General features: G+C 36.3%; 1 protein-coding gene across 2 annotated transcripts in view; it reads right to left on the bottom strand.

Annotated features, from left to right (window-relative positions):
- Positions 1 to 20,883, bottom strand: part of GLRA3 (glycine receptor alpha 3) — a 193,199-nt gene that overhangs the window by 13,733 nt on the left and 158,583 nt on the right. The window contains exons 8-9 of one of the 2 annotated variants that reach the window (XM_012454689.2): positions 5,987 to 6,130; positions 3,678 to 3,722 (exon numbers count right to left, since the gene is read on the bottom strand). In XM_012454689.2, the coding sequence (XP_012310112.1) occupies positions 3,678 to 3,722; positions 5,987 to 6,130 (189 nt within the window). The remainder of the gene's footprint in view (positions 1 to 3,677; positions 3,723 to 5,986; positions 6,131 to 20,883) is intronic. The other variant, XM_012454690.2, reaches the window with a different exon arrangement.

Raw genomic sequence — 20,883 nt, 5'->3', positions numbered from 1 at the left:
TATATGGTTTCAATGTGGATTATTTTAAATTACTGATAAACACAGCAATGACTTATTTTGTTGGGAAAAATCATTGCCCTTTGAGAATATCAAGATCAGATGAAAAATGTGAATGAATTAAAATTGTTTTTCTAAAATATCAATCTAAAATAAAATGTTTCGTTTCATACATCTACACACATTTTAAAATCATTTATAAATGGAAGGTCTAAAATAGTGCAATTATAGATGAGGTTAAAACATACTTTGTTGTTGCAAGTAAACTGTTAATATGAAATTGTTTGAAATTTCACTCCAGGAGAACCTTGCATTTATTGTAAATGACATTTTAATTAGCTATTAATTAGCCAAGAGTATACTTGGCATATTAAGCTTAGATTCAGAAATGGTTTGGAGATTAATAAATGTTAAAATGTAAATTCAAAAAGATAAATATTTTAGATGAAATATTATAGGGGACAGATAAGAAATCAATGGAATAATTTATTTAAAAATCTATATATCTATTTCTAGCATAATGTGTTAGATTCATTTATTGCCAACTCATAATTATGGAGTGTCATAGGGTATAGCAATATATATTATATGTTAAAAAACAGCACTTCTATTTTAGTTAACACTGAAATAGAAGTCACCAAAATGCACGTAAATTTAGATTAAACAAAAATTATATCACCTTATCAAATATTATTGTCCTGAACAGATTTTCAGGGAGAATATAGCTATAAGAAATAAGGAGGCTGAGGCAGGAGAATTGCCTGAACCCAGGAGGCGGAGGTTGCGGTGAGCCGAGATCGCGCCATTGCACTCCAGCCTGGGTAACGAGAGCGAAACTCCGTCTCAAAAAAAAAAAAAAAAAAAAAAAAAAGAAATAGTTACGTTTAACATAAACTAAATATCTAAATATTTGTCCATAGGGAATAATTAAAGTCTTACAATTTTTATCTGGAGAGGATGCAATTTCAACTCCTGATATTAGAGTCATTCAAATAGAATTTTCTTTGAATCTAAGTTATTGGGAAATAACTTTTCTTAAGTAGGAAAGACAATTGTAGGAACTATTTTATCTACTTAAAGAACATCTTAGCTCTGGAATAGCATAAGCTGACCTGGAATGGAAAGATTATTGAATAATTAGTGTATATGGATGCCATATTGCTTTCAACCATGATTCCTCCTCATTTTCATCAAAATAGTATATATGTATGTTTGCATTTATCCTTAGACTTTAGACTTGACAAATCCGCAGGACAGAAAATCAATTATTTAATATTCTTAGAAGCTATCTTGAATTATTTTTAAAGTAAGACAGCATATAAAAACATAAGTAAATAAAATAAAGTTTGTGTACAGATGGTCAAAATGCAGTCAATGATATCTTTGTTTTTCAAAAGATAATCATTGTGCCTACCAAAACATAAACTTGGACAAGATTTCTTAAATCTAGAACTAATGGTCCATTCCTATTTCATTTGAATATATAAATAATAATAAATAATAATCAGTAGGGAAACAGGCACTAGAATACTGGTGCATATGTTTTCTTGCAGCAAACCATTACACTATTACATTGCATTGTGGAGGAAGCTACATGAAATGCACTAAAGCAATCCCATTTCATCCACATCGCTCAACAAATAACATGTTCAGAAATACCTTGGCATGTCTTTTTAAGGCTCCAGGACTAAAGTAATGCTATCATACATGGGAATAGCGGCTCTAACCAAAATACTCCCCATATCATGCATACAGAAACACACACGCACACACACATAGCACTAGAGATAGCATCCATGACATGGTGCAGTGCGTAATCAGCACACAGCAGGCTGGGGCAGTGTGGGGTGGGGAAATTAGGATACAAGAGCAAACTTGTGTTTCTTCACAATAGATGCTAGATTCTCTGGTACCTTCACAGAGGAAAAAGTAAGTTTAAAAGACTGTATGCAATGCCTAAGCCAATGCTGAGCCTAGTTAAAACTTTCCTAGGAATCATATTTCCGTTAATGTAAGGACCCCTGTTGTGACAAACTTTCTACAGTGAGACTATTTTATTTACTTTGCCTGTTCTGCCAAATAGAGTACTGAAGAAAATTCATGTAAACCAGTACTCATGTCAATAAAAGGCATAGTACCAATATTAACACTCATTTTGAATATGTTTATTTCAAAATTTAGATTGCTCAGACTGTTTCTAAGCAAATACATAGTTTTAAATGACAAATTTGATTAGCCCAGAGCATTGTTAGTTTGGGGAAATAGTTTTCATAAAGCCAACCACCCCCAAATTTGCCCAATGCTTGAAATATTTTAAAAACAAATGGGATGTATATACTTTGTTATGAATATATCTGCATTATCATATTGTTTCTTCTCTAAAAATAAGAATTTTTTGACTGTCTATGAGGTAAGCCTGTTTTTACATTAGAGTTTTCATAAAGTAATATTTAATTAAATATCTTTCATTCTATGGTTTCTATAAACATTAACTGTTTAGCTGCTGGAGATATAATTATGTTGGTCTTTCAAAGAAATATTATAGTCTGCTATATAGTTTAATACCTACTTGTATCTATAAATATATATTGCAAATACTATATCTGATTATGTAAATTTCATGCAATGAAAAATTTACAATTCAGATAATTGAGTAAAAGAAGGTAGATCAGGTGAAATTATTTTTCAAGGATGAAAAGCAGAGAGAAATGGGATGCTGGGAAATATGATGTAATTTTAGTAGCAAAGGAAAATAGCTGAGTGATTATATATTATAAGATAACATACCAAGTACTTTAAAATAATACCAGGTCTAGATAATCTGTTATGAGATTGAGAATACTGCAAGAGTTGTTTAACATGTCTCTTGCAGGGATTCTTACCCGCAGTATACAGTAGAATCATCTGGGGAGCTACTTTTAAACATAGTTCAACCCAGAAATTTAGTTCAATAGACAGAACTATTTGTATGTGATTTCCCAGGCTAAGTTCCTGGCTTCAACAGATTTCTATTTAATTATTGCATAGTATATTATGGGTCCCAAGTCAAACCACATATAGACCAAAATGATCTATTTTAGATTGCTTTCCTAATATTTAATCATTATACTTGGACTTATGTCTTTGTGATCTCTTTTTGTTAGAAAATTTCAAAGGATGCTGCTAGCAAAACTAAATTGTTCACTTACTGTAAGTAATCTAAACACATTTTAACGTTTAGAATTGATTCTAAAGATACACAGAAGGCATAAATCATTTTGTTGCCTTATTTTGAGGTCTCTTGTGCAGCTGCTTTTGGAATTTGTATAAATAAAATTTCCATTTATTTTCAACTAATTTTGTAAAAGTATATGAGTGTTTCTTCTATGATGATTATTACAAGATATATGTGATATTTCTCTTTAACATATATTTTTAAATCATTTTGACCAATCAAATCGCTCTGTTAATAAAATGAAGGATAATATTTAAATATCCATTTACTGCGTGAGAGAAGACAAGAATAAAGTTTTTAGAAAAAGAAAATACTCTTCTTAGCTAAAGGGGATGTGTTTGCTCAGCTTTCAAAACAAAAGGGGCTGTGTTTCCCCACCAAACACTGCCTTGGTAGTGCAGAATATGCTGTCTGCTTTTTACTGATGAGCACATTCCTCTATTTAGAGTTAAGAAAGTCAATTTACCATATCTGAGAAACGGTAAAACTTCTCCAATGCAAAAGCTTCTGTCTGTGGGAAGGTAAAGTGGACCAAGAAGGATTGAGAAACCAGAGAATCAATTCATATATGATTAAATATAATTACACAATTGGTTGTAATCGCATATATCATTTGAACAGACATATGTAGCAATTAATAGATTTTCACATATGCAAAGTATCTACCTCAATGTATAAACTGAACTTAAAAAAACTCTTTTTTCTTCATTAAATCATAATTACTTTTAATTACATTTGATCCCTGAATATATCAAGTAGTTTTCAGAAAATAATAAGATAAGACTATTTTTGCATTTTCCCAGAGTACCAATCAGTAGAGAAAATGAATATTTCCATCTTTTTATGAGCTAAAGAGGAAGGAATATCAAATAGTTTTATTTTATTTACGTGTGGTAAAACTGAGTAAAGAGGCACTTAGGTAAAAATAATTTTTTAAAAGAAGGACCCAGAATTGAGCATCTAGACATGTTGTCTAATACTTTTTCTACTAGATATTGTGTTTATTGGATGTGTGGTGGATGTAGGGTGTGTCTGACCTTTCACACTTTCCTCATTTGGACATCGGATGTACAATACTTCTCTTTTCTAGTACTTAGAATACATGCCTGATACATTCAAAATTGTATAAGGAGAAGAAAAAAGGTAAAGAAATGGAAAATCAAAATGATAAAAAGCAAATCATAATGATAGGGAACATGAGTATTGCTTTACTTCTAATTATTGATACTAGAAGGGGGAAAGTGGTCTTTATCAGTCACTGATAAAAAAGAAAGACCAGAGCATCACCCCTGTGATAAGCATTTGTACTGTCATTGTTGTTCCACCGGTGCCAGGTATCATGAAAGAAAAGAGGAGCAGGTAGGAGGTAGAGAGGGAGAGAGAAGAGGAAGAACAAGAGATAAAGGGAGAATGAGGAGGTATGGGAAAATGTAACAGACCAGTAGACCAGGGTGAGGTGAGGGAAGAAGATAAAGTTAACCTCTCCATCACAATATGTTTCAGTGTACAAAAGATGTGGTGCTTTGGTTTTCATAAAATTTAATTAAATGCAAGTCTTAGCACTGTTTTTTGTTCATATATTACTGACTCTTCCAATGCCAAATGCTGATGTTCTTTCCATGCTGCCGTTAATTGTGTGTTTATTGGAGCAGTGACGCTTTTTGGAGGGCCAATTAAAAATGATAAGTAAGTTACTGCTTTAGAATATGTTTAATACTAAATAGACTCAAGCACTGAGAGGTCAAAGCTTAGTGCTTTTTAAAGAAGTTTAATAAATATATAAATTGCAGCATAATTTATAAACCACAAATAATCCTTAAAAAATTGCAACTTTTAAAATACTTAAAAATGCACACTAGATGAACTAGACTATTATCATTAAGGTTTATCTTTTGACTTAAATATACCAGAATATTGGATCCTTGCCACAATTACACAAAACTTTGACATTATTCTCCATTGCTTTAAAAGTCCATTTACTTTCAAAATATCAGTTGGCACATTCACATTAGAAGTAAATGTGTAGATCTGCTGTTGATAGAGGCTCTCTCTTATAGAAAAAGAAAGGGGATTGGTCAAAACCACGTGCATGTCAAGGGAGATGCCATTACAGTTCTGCATGGAAGAAAAACTTCATTTAGGGCATCAAAATTCAATTAGGAGTTTACTTCTGCAACTTACTATGGTCTTTTCATGATGTTCTAAGTTTTCTCCTGGTTTCATTATTTATCAGATAGTAGCCACGTAACAATAGCACTTTATTGTGTTCCCATGGGGTTTCAAAAGAAACGTTTTTAGCTCATGAAAATATGTATCAAAAAGAGACCACATAGTTTTGCATGTATTTGTCATTATGGTATTAGTAAATAAGTAATATTTGATTAAAATAAATTACCTCTGACAAAGACACTTTAATAATTACATTTGATGACTTATATGAAATGAAACCATTAGAAATGCTCTAACATTGCAAGTAAGAAATAATATATTTCATCAATTAAAATAAAAAAGTGTCTGTCCAGGAAGTATATTAAAAAGAAGTTGATATAGGTCTCATGTCATCAGATATGCTGTTTAAAGTAGAGCTAGGTGTCATCATTTTCTCCCTGAAGCTATTTTTGACCCTTTCAGTTTGGATTGGGAAAAAATGAAAGAAATATTATATCATTTCATCTCCAGTCCCAATTGCCTCTCTTTTCATCTCGATTAAATACAACAAATTCACTTTCCAGTGAAAATTGGATCCTGCCAAACCCAATACATTTATTCACTTACCTTATTCTTTCTCTTTCGTCGAAATCTCAGAAGTTCTTTGTGTTGTCTTGATACAAAATTTACAGCTGCATACTCCAGAAGTGCTGAAAACACAAAAAGGAGGCATACTGCCATCCAAATATCAATAGCTTTGACATATGAAACCTAGCCAAGAGAGAAAGAGAGAGCAAGCAAATTCACTTATATTGTTACTTCCTTTGAGAACAAGACTGAGTTTTTCTGATTCTGAATTATATCATCCAAGTTTAAAAAAATAAAGAAAAGGACAAATATTTTCTAGAATTTTTCAGAAAGTAATTTTTGCAAATTTTATATATTAGTTGTATTTTGTTATTTTTTTTTTTTCAAATGTAGGCAATAGCCCAAACACAATGAAAGGAAAAATAAGATGAAATATAATTTTACCTTCAGAACAGTATAGTGCTTGAAAAGTATGAAGGATCATTAAACTATGGATAATGCTGTTGACTTTTTAGTTCCAAATTTTCATTAATTTTTTTATGTTCAATTTTTTAAATTTTAAAATCTTAATTCTGTGAAGATATTTTTCTTTCATTGCATTTATAAATAATATATGGTTACTTGCTATTTATTTTGAAATATTTTTAACTTTTACAAAGACATGTTATAAGAATACTAAAAAGAGGCCAGGGGTGGTGGCTCATGCCTGTATTCCTAGTGCTTTGGGAGGCTGAGGCAGGAGGATCACCTGAGGTCAAGAGGCTTGGTCAAGATCAGCCTAGCCAACATGGTGAAACCCTGTCTGTATTAAAAATGCAACAATTGTCTGGGAGTGGTGTTGGGCACCTATAATCCCAGCTACTTGAGAGGCTGAGGGAGGAGAATCACTTGAACCCAGGAGGCGGAGGTTGCAGTGAGCCAAGATTGCACCACTTCACTCCAGCTGGGGCAAAAGAGCAAAACTCTGTCTCAAAAAAAAAAAAAAAAGAAAGAAAGAAAAGTAAAGAATAGTAAAATGAGTAAAGGACTATCGGTTTCTCCAGCTGTTAATATTTAACTGCATGCATTATTGTGTGTGTGTGTTTGTGTGTGTGTGTGTGTGTGTATATATACATATACATAGTCCCCCAAAATATTTGAGTGTAATTTGTAGACATAAAACCATACACTCAATGAAATTTAACATTTATAACATTAATAAAATCCTACCACCTAATCCTTAAATCCCTCTTATTCACCAATCGTCTCAAGAATGCCCTTTTTTATTGAAAACACAGACTTTTTAAATTATTTTTTTCCAGCCCACGATTCAAACCAAGATCATGTGCTGCATTTTGTTGTCATATCTCTTTCGTTTTCAGTGTGGGACATTATCTGTCTCTTCTTGCTTTTTTGTGGCATTGGTACTTTTGATGAGTACAGGCCAGTTATTTTCTAAAGTTTGCCTGATTTTTCCTCGTTTCTATAATGAAAGTTTGCCTGTTTCCTCATTTACATTCAGATGATGGATTTTTAATAGGAATTCCTCACCAGTAATGCCCTGTTCTTCACAGTGCATCCTATCAGGAGGAACACAATTTGGATCAGTTGATGAAGGTAATATCTGCTAGGTTGCTCTATTATAAAATTGCTAATCTTCCCGTATATGGAATATTTTGAAACTATATAAGTAAGTATTCTATTACTCTTTAAATCTTCACCCACTAGATTTAGCATTCGTTGATGATTTTTGCCTGAAACAAGCAATGATGTTTACTCAGTGGTGATTTTCTAATTTCCTTATTAATCTACATTTATCAGCCAGCATTCCACTGTAAGAAAAGTCCCTGTCATCTAAATTTATCTGTTTATTCATTTGTTTATTTATGAGTATAAAATTATTAATAACTATTTTCTTCCAAGTGATGTAATACATTAACATCATTATTTATTTTGATGCTCACATTATCCCAGATTAAGCCATTTGGAGCCCCTAGATGTTAGCACATATATCCTTTTGAGAAGTCTCCCTCATTATTTGAGGATTTCCTCACTTATGGTCACAAGATATTCCAGATTCATCTGGTATTTCTCCTGTTCTAGTCTTTGAGTTAGTCTGAAGACTGGCTTTTAGAAACCAAGATCTGGGCACTGGGTATACTCACATCTCACTGAGTGGTATCGTTTCTAGGCCCTCACAGTGGACAGAGCTGGCAATCTCACACACACACACACACACACACACACACACAATGTAGCATGTATATCAATTTCTCTATCATCTCTCTTTCTATCTCTCTATCTATCCATCAAACATGAGCTCACATTAGTATCTTTAAATCTAACTCAACACCACACACAGGGTTTCCTCTAGCCTATACCCTTTCTGTATAGGCAATGTTTTTCTCTAAAAGTGGGAAACTTGACTCCCATTATACTCAACATGTGTTTGATCATTCACTGTGTAAGTAACTATCATGTCAATTCTGCCAAGCATCTCCTCAGCTTCAGCCTCTTAACATAATGGTAAAACCAGGTATTGTGATCATTCACCTGATTTTTGGTTCTTATGAAGGTGCATTTTTTGTGTACATAGTTGTTCCATTTGGCATTCCTGTTGGGAGGATTATGGTTGGAAGCTTCTATTTGGCCAGCATTGGCCGCATTTGGCTCCCGGCTCCTGGTCCCATCCCCAATGGCCCCATGGGCCTTGGTCATAACTATCTATTTATCATGCTCCACAGGTTCTGGCATTCTGGCAGCAACCTTGACCCTGGTTCCACCAGCCCCAGCCAGCCTCCTTGATTCTGACACCTCCTCAGCTACAACCCCATAGGTCTCGCTGTGTCTTGTCACCTCAAAGGTAGAGAAGGGAAGAGAAGGATAAGAAAAAGCATGGAAAAAACAGACAACTTTTTAAAAAAGGAACACAAAGGGAAGAGACAGGAAGAGTAAAAAGAAAAGCTAGGTCCATATTTTCTAGAAATAGACTCATACAGACCTAAGTCCCTTGAAGAGAGCAATTCAGTAACCTTTAAGCAACTGTTTTCATACTCCTCTCAGGTTAACTGGGCAGTGATTTGAGGTTGTAGCTGAACCCATGTCTTCGCATATGTTCATTGCTCAAGGTTGAAAAGTTGCTTGAGTATTACTTTCCCCTCTTATTGTATCCCTGTGCATATATTCCAGAGTTAAGGAAGCATATTTTGCAAGCGGTGTCAGTGAAAAAGGTGCCATTTGTGGAGTAAGCATGACATAATTCATTTGTTGAATACTTTAATATAGCCAATCAGATGTGTAAAATGCTGTCATTTGCCAAGTATGAGAAATAAACATGAGAGATACTTACATTTATGATAGGTAAGATGTTTTTCCAATTTTCCTTGGAAATGGACAATTAGCTAGAAATCTGTTTTCCTGCCATAAAAATAAATACCCCTACTTCCAAGAAATGTGGATCTAGGAGAACAGAATGCCAGGCTGGGTTCAAGCCAATTTGCACTACTTCTTTGGACCCAGTATATAATTATCTTAAGGATCAACACCCTACATTTTGAGAACTTCACTGTCTTTGTGCTTTTTATATCTTCTGTATTCTCTCCCCCTTCATCTTCAATATTTAGTGTAGTTATTTTTATGAAATGTTAGCCTGTGAGAATTTTGAACAGATTTAGATTGTAGTTTTAAAGGGTAAGCGGCTCAACATTTAGGAGAAAGGTAGGGTGGCAGGAGTGGTAAATAAAGTAAGGAAAAAAGCTCTTCCCCATCTTTCCCTGCAGGCCCTTCAGTTCTCAGGTTAGACTTTGCTCAAGCGTGGTTCAGAATTCCATGGTACGTTTGCTGACTTGCTGTGTCACTTTAATATGTTGCATTGGAATTGCTTATTCCTTTTTTTTTTTTTTTCCTTTTTGGACTGTGAACTCTTAGAGGGTAGATGATATTTCTGTTTTGGTCACCAAAACATCAGTGTTTGTTACATGTACATATTTGCTGAGTGAATGGGCAGATAAATGAAGGTATTAAATGGTAAAATATAGGCATGGGGTAGAAACTGAGTCATAGATGACATACGGAGATTCACTTTCTGAAGCAGTATTCTCTTACTACCTTCAATTGGGTTGATTTTCTTTTTAAAAGAGTTTATTTCTTGACACCCAGAATGGCATTTCAGCAAGGAAGCACCCTGCATCTCCTCCTGCATCTTAAGTGTGACTTCTGTTGGTCAGAATCATCTCCACTGGACAAAGAGCAGTGCATCTCATTTTATTCCAGTGCTGTGTTAAATGTTCATCTGTTTGCAAGTATAGATTTAAATCTCATAAATTCTGTAACTCAGCCAGAAATTTCTGGCTGCTTCCAAATATATACAGTCCTGGAAAAAGTAAAAAGATGCTGTCTCAAGCCACATTATTCCTGAACGAATATGACTCATAAAGTGTTTGTGCATTCTTTAGCATCTTGAATCCATAATGACATGAACCACAGAAATTACATCAGAAATATAATTTCCAAATTAATTCAATGAGCATTTTCAGTGACAATAGATATATGGAAACATCATTTGTGCCTGCCAGGGTTCTGCTAATTGTGAACAACTTTTGAGCATTGAGCCTTAAAGGCCTTTCTTTATCATTTATTCTGACCCCCTTCATCAATTTCAAGTCTGTTTCTCCTCCTTCATTCTAACTTCCCTGCCAAGCACAGGAAACACAGGACGTGGGAAGTTTGGAACTTTGGGGCTAGTAACTTTAAAATAAAGATAGCAGTTCTTACTTCAACGCATTCACTACACACTCATGACAGACAGCACAGCCCCCATGGATGCAGAATCATTGCCTTCTTTCCTCCCCTTCTTGCATGCCGGCCTTCTGGGCAGTATCATTCCAATCTGGACCACGTTGCCAAAAGACCCATTGTCCAATGGAACCCTAGTTCTATTTTCAGGAAGAATCTCTCCTTGGTATAACTCTCTGAATACAATTGTCTGTTGAAATAAAACCTAAAGGTTTACTAATTAGATGCCCTGATCAGGGGGCCTGTGTCACAGAATCCAGTCTTAAGCCATCCTGCAGAAGACTTCTTCCTTCCAAGAGCACACCCTTTCCATGGCTTCTGTGACCTGCGTTCTCTGGGTTTCCCTCCCTCCACTCCACCCTGTCGGCTTTGTGGATTCTTTTTCTCTTTCTGAGCTCCTTAGGGAGATGGCCTGGGCCCTCTTCTATTCTCACTGGGACACTAATCCACCTTATCTTTCCCTATAGATTCAATTCCTCTTCTGTGCTCATGATCCTTAAACCTCTATTTCCTGACTAGAGCCCTCTTTATCCAGGTTCTTCCTTCATAGTACTCTCACTGTCTTTTGAGAAGCAGTCACGTTCAGGGAGCTTGCCTAACCATGAGATTTCTCTGTATCTACCCCCTCCAATGACATGAGGAGTTTGGCATAGGGAGGATTCAAGCTAGGATACAATGTAGTTAGCAGACAATCCCAAAATTTCGCTGGCTTGATGCAACAGAGGTTTGTTTTACTCTCATACTCCATGTCTACTTTGAGTCAAATGCTGACCCTGGAGTGGCGTTGTCATTCCTATTCTCACTTGTAACACAGCAGCAGAGGAAAATCAAGTCGCTGATGGTTCTCACGTTTGGTCATAAATGTTCCAAGCTAGTAGTAGCACATGTTGCTTCTGCTCGAAGTTCATTAGCCAGAACTACTCACAGTCAACCCTGACCACAAAGCACTAGGAAATGTAATCCTACCACATGCCTAAAGGGTAAAGCGGTCTTCGTGGCACAGAGCATTATGATAACTCCAGAGCAGGTCAGGTGGGGGTGATTTCTATTTGTCCTTCTGAAATAAGAATCCTCATAAGCTCAGGACTGAGGAACATGTGGATTATGATTTGATCACTATGATATCTTTAATAGCACATAACGGCAGCTTTGTTAAAGAGAAAAACTCACTGCTTTGTAGAAAGAAGCTGTCAGTTAATTAGGATATGACAAAGAATAAGAAATATCCCCTGATTTTCAGCCAAAAATTTCCTAACACAATAGTGTCAGGTCCAATTTTTGTAATATGAATTGTAAGGAGCTACAAAAAACAGTAGAGTTCAGGTAGTGCTCTGAAGCACTAACTTAATCTAAGACAGATAATCCATTTTCTAGATGCAGAAAGACAGGCAGTCTGCAAGCCAAATTTATGTATGAGAAAAGAAAAAGAACATGCTTCTAAGCATGGAATGCACATCATCAGTTAAGCATACTGCTGTTCATCCCTCCTCCCCTCGTTCATTATACCAGACCACTTCGTTCATTTATGTGGGCATCTGACCCCTGAAGTCACTTGACTTTGTGCTCTCTGATGCTGAGATGGTTCGGCTCTGTATCTCCACCCAAATTTCATGTTGAATTGTAATCCCTTGTATTGGAGGTGGGGCCTGGTGGGAGGTGATTCGATCATGGGGGTGGTTTCTAATGGCTTAGCACCATCCCTCTAGTGCTGTCTTGTGATAGAGTTCTCATTCATGTGATCTGATTGTTTAAAAGTGTGTGGCACATTCCCTTTCAATCTTCTTCCTCCTGCTCCAGCCATGTAAGGAGTGCTTGCTTCCCCTTCCCCTTCCACTGTGATTGTAAGTTTCCTGCAGCCTCCCCAGAAGCAGAAGCCTGTATAGCCTGTGGATTCATAAGCCAATTAATCCTCTTTTCTTTATAAATTACCCAGCCTCAGGTAGTTCTTTATAGCAATGTTGAAAATGGACTAAAACAAGTCCGGAAGAATAGATGGATTGCATCTATCTCAGGTAATCCTTCATAAATAAGTTCACTTTTGTGCGAACTTTTGATAAGATGATTGAAACAGCAACAATTTTACATCATATTCCTTGACAAGTACATTGAGTGAGCTGTATTATAACTATGGCAGTATATGCTGTGGTTGAGAAGCCTACCAAGATACATGACTTTACCTCAGTCCACACAGAAGTAGTCAAAAGGATTTTCCTGTGACCAATAGATTCCTCTTACGGCCTATAGATAACAATATATTAACAGGTAAAGATATATTAGATGTGACTAGCTAAATTACAACCCAGATGACTATTAATCAATGGATTCTAGAAATGGAAATTTAAATGTATGTAGAAACAGCATAGTTTAAACTTAAGAAAAAGAAATTGATTAAACCCGAACCTGGAGTTTGAATCACAAAATCTCATCTACACTTATAGGAACTCTATAAGGTAAATTTCTAGGAATCCCTTAAGAGAGGTAGTATGTCAATTCTTTTCTCAATCCAAACTTGCTTTTTATTTGAGAAAGAGGTAAAATAAAACATCACAATGTATACTTTTGATGAGCTAAAATAGCCCTTTGAGTAGGGTAATTGGGTCTTCCTTTAATAACATTCAATCCTGGTGGATTGCCCTAGTTCCTCAGAAATATCAAGTAAACTGTGATGAGTAATTTTGGCTGTGCATTGGGCAAGTGATTGAAGCCTACAGATAAATTATTTTTCTCTGAGATACGTTGAAAATATCTCTGCTTGTGTCATTCATTTTTTTGAGGTTTTAATTTCAGATCTCATTGACTATTCATTTAATTGTTCATTTCTTTTTTTTTTTTTTTTGAGACGGAGTTTCGCTCTTGTTACCCAGGCTGGAGTGCAATGGCACGATCTCGGCTCACCGCAACCTCTGCCTCCTGGGTTCAGTCAATTCTCCTGCTTCAGCCTCCTGAGTAGCTGGGATTACAGGCACACGCCACCGTGCCCAGCTAATTTTTTGTATTTTTAGTAGAGACGGGGTTTCACCATGTTGACCAGGATGGTCTCGATCTCTTGACCTCGTGATCTACCCGCCTCGGCCTCCCAAAGTGCTGGGATTACAGGCGTGAGCCATAATTGTTCATTTTTAAAATACAAATTTTTAGTACCCTTAATCCTACATTTCTCCTTAGTGCAAGAACCTGTATAATAATTTTACATTTTGTAAAAGGTAAAAAAATATTAATCTCAAAAGCATTTCAAACTTCATTAAGACCTAAAGCTAGAGGAAAAGGAGCCTAAATAAAAGAAAATAATAATGTTTTAAAAACAGGTGTCTAAGTGGAATGAAGCTGATGCTGAAAAGGCAAAGGGAGGTAACTAGAGGACTGTTTTCTTGGAGCACTAATAACTAGGCAATGAAACATACAGCCCAGGCTATTGTGTTTCAAAATTCTGACATTTATCTTCCTGGAGGGTGACTGCCAACAGTCCTACTGGTGGAATGTTCATGCTGATTATCATACTCATAACCCTTAGTAAATGAATGATGCCTCTAACACAATATTCATTTTTCACATAAAGGATTTTTGTTTTGTTTTTTGTGAAGGGTTTTTCTCTGTCACCCAGGCTGAAGTGCAGTGGTGCAAGCATAACTCACTGCAGCCTTGAGTTCCTGGGCTCAAGCAATTCTCCCGCCTCAGCCTCTCAAGCAACTAAGACTATAGGTGTGTGCTACCACACTTTGCTAATTAAAAGAAAAAGAATTGTGGAGACAGCCACACTATATTGCTCATGCTAATCTTGAACTCCTGGCCTCAAGATATCCTCCCACCTCAGCCTCTCAAAGTGCTGGGATTACAGGTGTGAGCCATTCACATAACGGTTTTTACTTTATGAGATAAAATACAACAGAGAATCACATAATAACAGAATTTCATTGTTTGCAAAAAGGTGAATTTAACCAATACTTCAGTCACCAGACAAGGAAGGTACAACCAAAAAGGCTAAAGAATTTTGAAAAGTCACAGTTATCTCCCACTTGAGTAACTGGAGTTTTACCATCATCTCTGCTGTAGGATGTAGCTCTTTTTCTTACGTTTAACACTTAGGTGAAATTATCACGTCCAGATGTCACTGAAAATGTTTCTTAGCTGCAGGCTGTTAGAATTCCTGGCATTGTTAAATACATCACCTTTTTTTGACCTACTCAAGTTAAATTATATTTGTGACCTCTCTCTTCTGCATTTTTGTACTGAAGGGTTTGGGTTTCTATAACATCATTTTTGTTGTAATCATATAAAGTCCTATTCCTTTTTCCTCTGGAGTTAAAGAGCTTCATTTAAAACTTCAAATAGGAATCATGAAGACAGATAAAGCCTATAAAGGTATTTGTTTTACACTGATTTGGGGACAAAGTTCTTTCTTTCACTGGCAAGGTGGTAGTTTGACATTCACTTTTATCTTTTGGGGGCTTATAGTATGATTCTAGGATATATACGAATGTTGTGGTATTACGCCGTTTTAAAACAGTTTTAAAGTTGTGATTGGCCATATACTTTCCCCTAGTTGTTCTATCAGATTTAAGAAATTATGCGGCAGCCCTGTCTCCATCTCAAGTACAGAGAAAATGCTTGATAATCATTAATTTTTCAGCTTGATAGAATCTAATAAGTCTAGTAAAGTAGATTCTAAGATGAAATGTAGGACTTGAAATATCTATCAATTTCTATCCTTCTTATCATAGGACCCACTGACATTTAGGACTTATTTATTTACAAATGAGATAATTTTTGTGTCAGTAATAAAATTGGATGGTATTCATATGCATTATATCTTGCGATAAGGGTATGACTAAATAACTATTTCATTTTCTAAGCCTTTTTTCTTTTTTCCCTTTATCCTAAATGTGTGTATATGGAATCACATTAGTTAGTATGATCCATAAACATTTAAAAAAATTTAATTGAATATATTGCTCATATCAAACATTGTATCATAAAGATAAACTTACTTATTACAAATTTTGTCACAGTAATAAATTTAAAATGAATTCACTTAGATCATGTTTATACTGAACTTGATTGACATGACATTGGTTGACTACATTTTGAGTAAATATTAAACTGTTATATTTAAATGGTTTGGACCAAAACATTACTGACAATAATAACTATTCATTTGTTATATTAATAGGAAAATCTGATTACTGTGTAGGCTTCCTGACCCCATTACATTACCACTAACACAATTTACTCTTCTTTAAAATTTGAGGGTTTTGTTTTAGAAGAATAAGAATGTATATTTGCTGATTATCAATGAACACAACAGTGAATATAAAGCCTTCATTTTTCTTCCCAGTTCCTATCTTTTTATTGTAATCAACCTCACATAGATATCTGTGTGCCAACACAATTGTGGAGTTTAAAAAATATATCAGTTCAATTTACATTTTCTAATAGTTAATAGTCACTTTTAAAATTGGTGTCTTTGTGAAGAATAAAAACTTAATATGGCCGGGCACGGTGGCTCACGACTGTAATCCCAACACTTTGGGAGGCCAAGGCGGGTGGATCACGAGGTCAAGAGATCGAGACCATTCTGGTCAACATGGTGAAACCCCGTCTCTACTAAAAATACAAAAAATTAGCTGGGCATGGTGGCGCGTGCCTGTAATCCCAGCTACTCAAGAGGCTGAAGCAGGAGAATTGCCTGAACCCAGGAGGCGGAGGCTGCGGTGAGCCGAGATCGCGCCACTGCACTCCAGCCTGGGTAACAAGAGCGAAACTCCATCTCAAAAAAAAAAAAAAAAAAAAAATATATATATATATATATATATATATATATATATATACATACATACACATACACATATGTGTATGTATATATATAAGCTATTGTCATTATTTTTAAATTTTTTATTATATTTTTGAGATGGAGTCTCACTCTGTTGCTCAGGCTGGCGTGCAGTGGTGCAATCTCGGTCCACTGCAACCTCGGCCTTCTGGGTTCAAGTGATTCTGGTGCCCTGGCCTCCCGAATAGCTAGGACTACAGTCACACGCCACCACACGTGGCTAATTTTTGTATTTTTTAGTAGAGATGGGGTTTCGCTATGTTGGCCAGGCTGATCTCAAACTCCTGGCCTCAAGTGACCCACCCACCTCAGCCTCCCAAACTGCTGGGATTACAGGCATGAGCCACTGCACCCAGCCACTATCTTCATTATATTTTGTGAGAACCAATATTTTCAGTATACTGTAAGGTAGATAAATGCATTCTTTTAATTCTTTTTCATTAATTTCTTGGTTCTCAGGGGGGAAATACGGTTCTGCACAAGTATATCGTAATCCATTGAGTTTTCACACTCTAGAGAGAAAGATGGAGAAAATGACATTAAGACTAAGTTAATGTTTTAAAAACTCACATTGTCATCAAATATCTGTATGATGCTCAATAAACATGTACTATGTATCGATTTAAGGTCTAAGAATAGAAATATGTAAAAGATAGTTTGTCCTCTGAAAATGAGGACTATTTCACAGAGAAATTGAGTGGGGGAAAATGAGAAGAATTGAGTGAAGTAAAAAGTTTGAAGTAATTGCTGATGATAAACAGCTTTTGGTGCAGAATTTGCAATCTCCGTAGGCTACCAGCTTGTGAGCTTCTGTAAAATATTTACTCAATAAGCCATATTTGAAATTTCAAGTGCTCCTTGTTTTTTAATGTTTAGTAGCTCTGTTTTCAATTAGATGGCCATAGTGATGAGAACAGAGAAATCCACATAGAATCTCCCTGGGATTCTTCCCTGTTTCCCTTCTATCCCTTCCTCCCCTCTCGTTTTTCTGAGCATTAACTGGCAAGCCAGAGTGTGGTCTAAGAAAGGAGCTGAAAACTTAAACAAATCATTGCCCCAAGGTGGATAAGATTATTTACAACTCAATTTTCCTTTCCTCCTCTCCGAGGCCTCCCTGTGGGCGGAGTGCACTCTTCCACCCCACTGACTTTCAGTTTGGCCATGAGACTTGGTATAATTTGTGGAATGAGAACAGAAGTGACTGTGTGCCAATTCTGAGCAAAAGCCTTGTGTGTTTCTTCTTGCCTTCTTACCATTGAAAGAACGTGTTACAGTTCCCCGCATCCCCAAAAGAGGAGACACAGGGACCAGATCTGAAGCCCACTCCACAGCCTAGATTCAAACCCACTCTAACAGCCAGTCTCAGGGCAAGCCCAGAAGGGACACAGGCACCTTGCAGTCCTGTGAGCAAGAGGAAATGTAAACCATTGAGATTCATGAGTTGTTATGCAGAATAATTGCAATGTAACTGGATTAACAGCCCCAAGTGCCAAGAATCTCATAATATTAATATATTGTGTTAAGTGCTGGGGTTTGGATGAACTTGAATCTAGAGATTCCCCCATCCTGCCAAGTTTCTATCTGTGTATGTGAATGTGTGCATCGTGCATAGTGTGTGTATGTGTGTGCATGCATCTCTCTGGCATGCTATGTTCAAGGTCACTGATATGATAATAAGTTTAAAAGACTAAAATAAGGTATGCAGAGTGACACTTGTGTACTTCTGGGATGATATGAAACCTAAAACATGTGGCAGAACTGATCCTTAGCCAATCTCTATGAAACAGGATAAAAAAAAATGATGAGGGTAGGTCTCTAATAGGAATTAATTGATTGTTGAAATCATAAAATAAAGGGCAAGGCGTATGTAATATTGCTGTAGAGCCAAGATTTCTCCAGAGTTCCCTAATGTGGATTCCTTCTAGTACTCAGAGTTTCCAAATTAAAATTCTATTTTGTCTCTTCTACTGATTTTCTCTATTCTTATTCATCCCCACACTTAATTCCTTCAGTGCCAAGGTCTTAACTAGGTATTTAAATTAAATTTATACTAAAAAATAATTAAATTATTATTGCTATCCCATCTTTCACTCCTGGTGAAATGAATCCTCCTAAAAAGGATTAGTTTTCCATATCTAAAAAAAGATCACAGAATGCTGAGATCTCAAAGAGTTTGGGAGTAAAGTTTTGGGGTGAGTGGATCTTGCCTTTAACCAAACTATCTAATATATTCTGTGTATGGGTGGAGATAGCCCCGGGGGAAGAAAGGAGAGAGATTTTCAGCTGAAGGAAGAGGGCCAAACACAAATGCATCTTTTTTCCCTCTTTGTGGGCTTTCTTTCATTAGAAAAATCTGCTCTAGTCCACTTCTCTATCCATTTGTACTTTACTCCCTAAAGTCTGAGGCCTGGGTGTCTTTGGTCAGAACCTTGGAAGTTCCTAGTTTTCGACAATTCCATGCGGTTGTCTTATAAATGTCTCAAAGTTAACATGTTTTAGAAAAGAACTCTCACAATTAACCTTTCCCTCAATCTTCCCTATTAATAACGATCATCTCCACTTGCCTAATTACTTACCCGAATGCCACCATTGGTTCCTGTATTTCCCTGAAACTTCCATGTTCAGTTCATAAGCAAATCCTTTCTGTTTTACCTCCAAATATATATTTTTAAAAACATTTTTTTTTTTTTTTGAGACAGAGTTCCGCTCTTGTTACCCAGGCTGGAGTGCAATGGCGCGATCTCGGCTCACCGCAACCTCCGCCTCCTGGGTTCAGGCAATTCTCCTGCCTCAGCCTCCTGAGTAGCTGGGATTATAGGCACGCACCACCATGCCCAACTAATTTTTTGTATTTTTAGTAGAGACGGGGTTTCACCATGTTGACCAGGATGGTCTCGATCTCTTGACCTCGTGATCCACCCGCCTCGGCCTCCCAAAGTGCTGGGATTACAGGCGTGAGCCACCGCGCCTGGCCCCGAAAACATTTACTTATTTCTAAAACCATCTGCCACTCTCTAACTCTGTTGCTACCAATTCTGCCAGACCATCATCTGCTGTGGACTATAATAGCTTGCTTGGTAGACTCCTAGCTCCTACTCTGACTCTTCTACCTGGTCTTCAAACAGAAGTCAGTGTAATCACTCCCCTTATGAAAATTCATCAGTGGCCCATTCCTGCACCCAAATTAAAGCAAATCATTACCAAGGTCTATGAAGTCTTCCTTGATAGGACCATGATCATTGCCATTTTTTCTCATTCTGCCCCAAGCACATGGTGTAAGGAAGTGCTCCTAAAGTTATACAACCCTGAAAATTTGCTGGGAATAGAATGTATATGTCACCTTCTTATGGCCACCTGATACAGACACTGCAAAAATGCAAAAGAGTTCCGAGCATCAAGTAACGAATCACAGGAGTGTTCTTGCCTTGAGTGACTGCATGCTTGATTTATCATGATATTGTCGAGGCCAATGCGGTAGAAAATATCAGAGAGGAATCTCAGCTATGTAGTTCTCAAGAAGCTGGCTAAAGTACATTCTTTGAGATGTCATTCTCTGAGTCTTACTTTACTGATTTCTAAGCTTGTTCTTATCCTACAAGAGATGTATTGACACAGAGCCTAGACAAAACACTAGGCAAAGATCACAAACTGATGATTTATTGTTTCATCCTCCTATGTTTGATAGTCAATTTCCCTGAATGTAACTTTGTTTTCCTGCTTTCTAGAAACTGTCAGTAGGTGAATTGTGGGTGCTTCAGTGGCAAGACTTTCAGGCATCTGGGGGTTCTTTGTGAGGTTGAGAAGAGCAGATCTTAAAGTGCATGGTCTCATATATCTGTTCCTAAATGTGAGTTATAAAGTCCTCACCTCCTGTCTCTCTGGCCCAAAAGTCACAGAATCAGAATCGAATGTTTAAAGAGATTTTCTACTCTTTTGAATGGTCTTATCCAATAGATTAATTCTTGTTGTTTATCTTGGGTCTTCAGGGTCTGCCCTCCTAAAATTGAATGTATATAATTAAATATGCTTAATCTCCCTATTCCTGACCTATCCTGAATTCTGAGATGATGTAGTCAACCTCTTTTAAGGCATCACTTTGTCAATCAATCTTTTTGTGGGTCAGAGTCACACCTGTCTTCACATTTTTAGATGTCATTGTCTCTGTGATGAGAGATGGAGGGGCTTTATACACATGTATATGTATAGTTGAACTCACTGCTGAAAGCTTATTTTTTCTCTAAGGTCTTGTGGAAATTAAAGCCATATATATATATAAAATGTATATATGTAACAAGCCTGCACGTTCTGGGCGTGTACCTTCCGGGGTACATGCGTA

Source organism: Aotus nancymaae, unplaced genomic scaffold, assembly GCF_030222135.1.
Source record: "Aotus nancymaae isolate 86718 unplaced genomic scaffold, 86718_ANA_hifiasm-v0.15.2.pri h1tg000115l, whole genome shotgun sequence".
In the NCBI taxonomy this organism is placed as follows: Eukaryota; Metazoa; Chordata; class Mammalia; order Primates; family Aotidae; genus Aotus; species Aotus nancymaae.
This window is presented reverse-complemented; position numbering and strand designations above follow the sequence as displayed.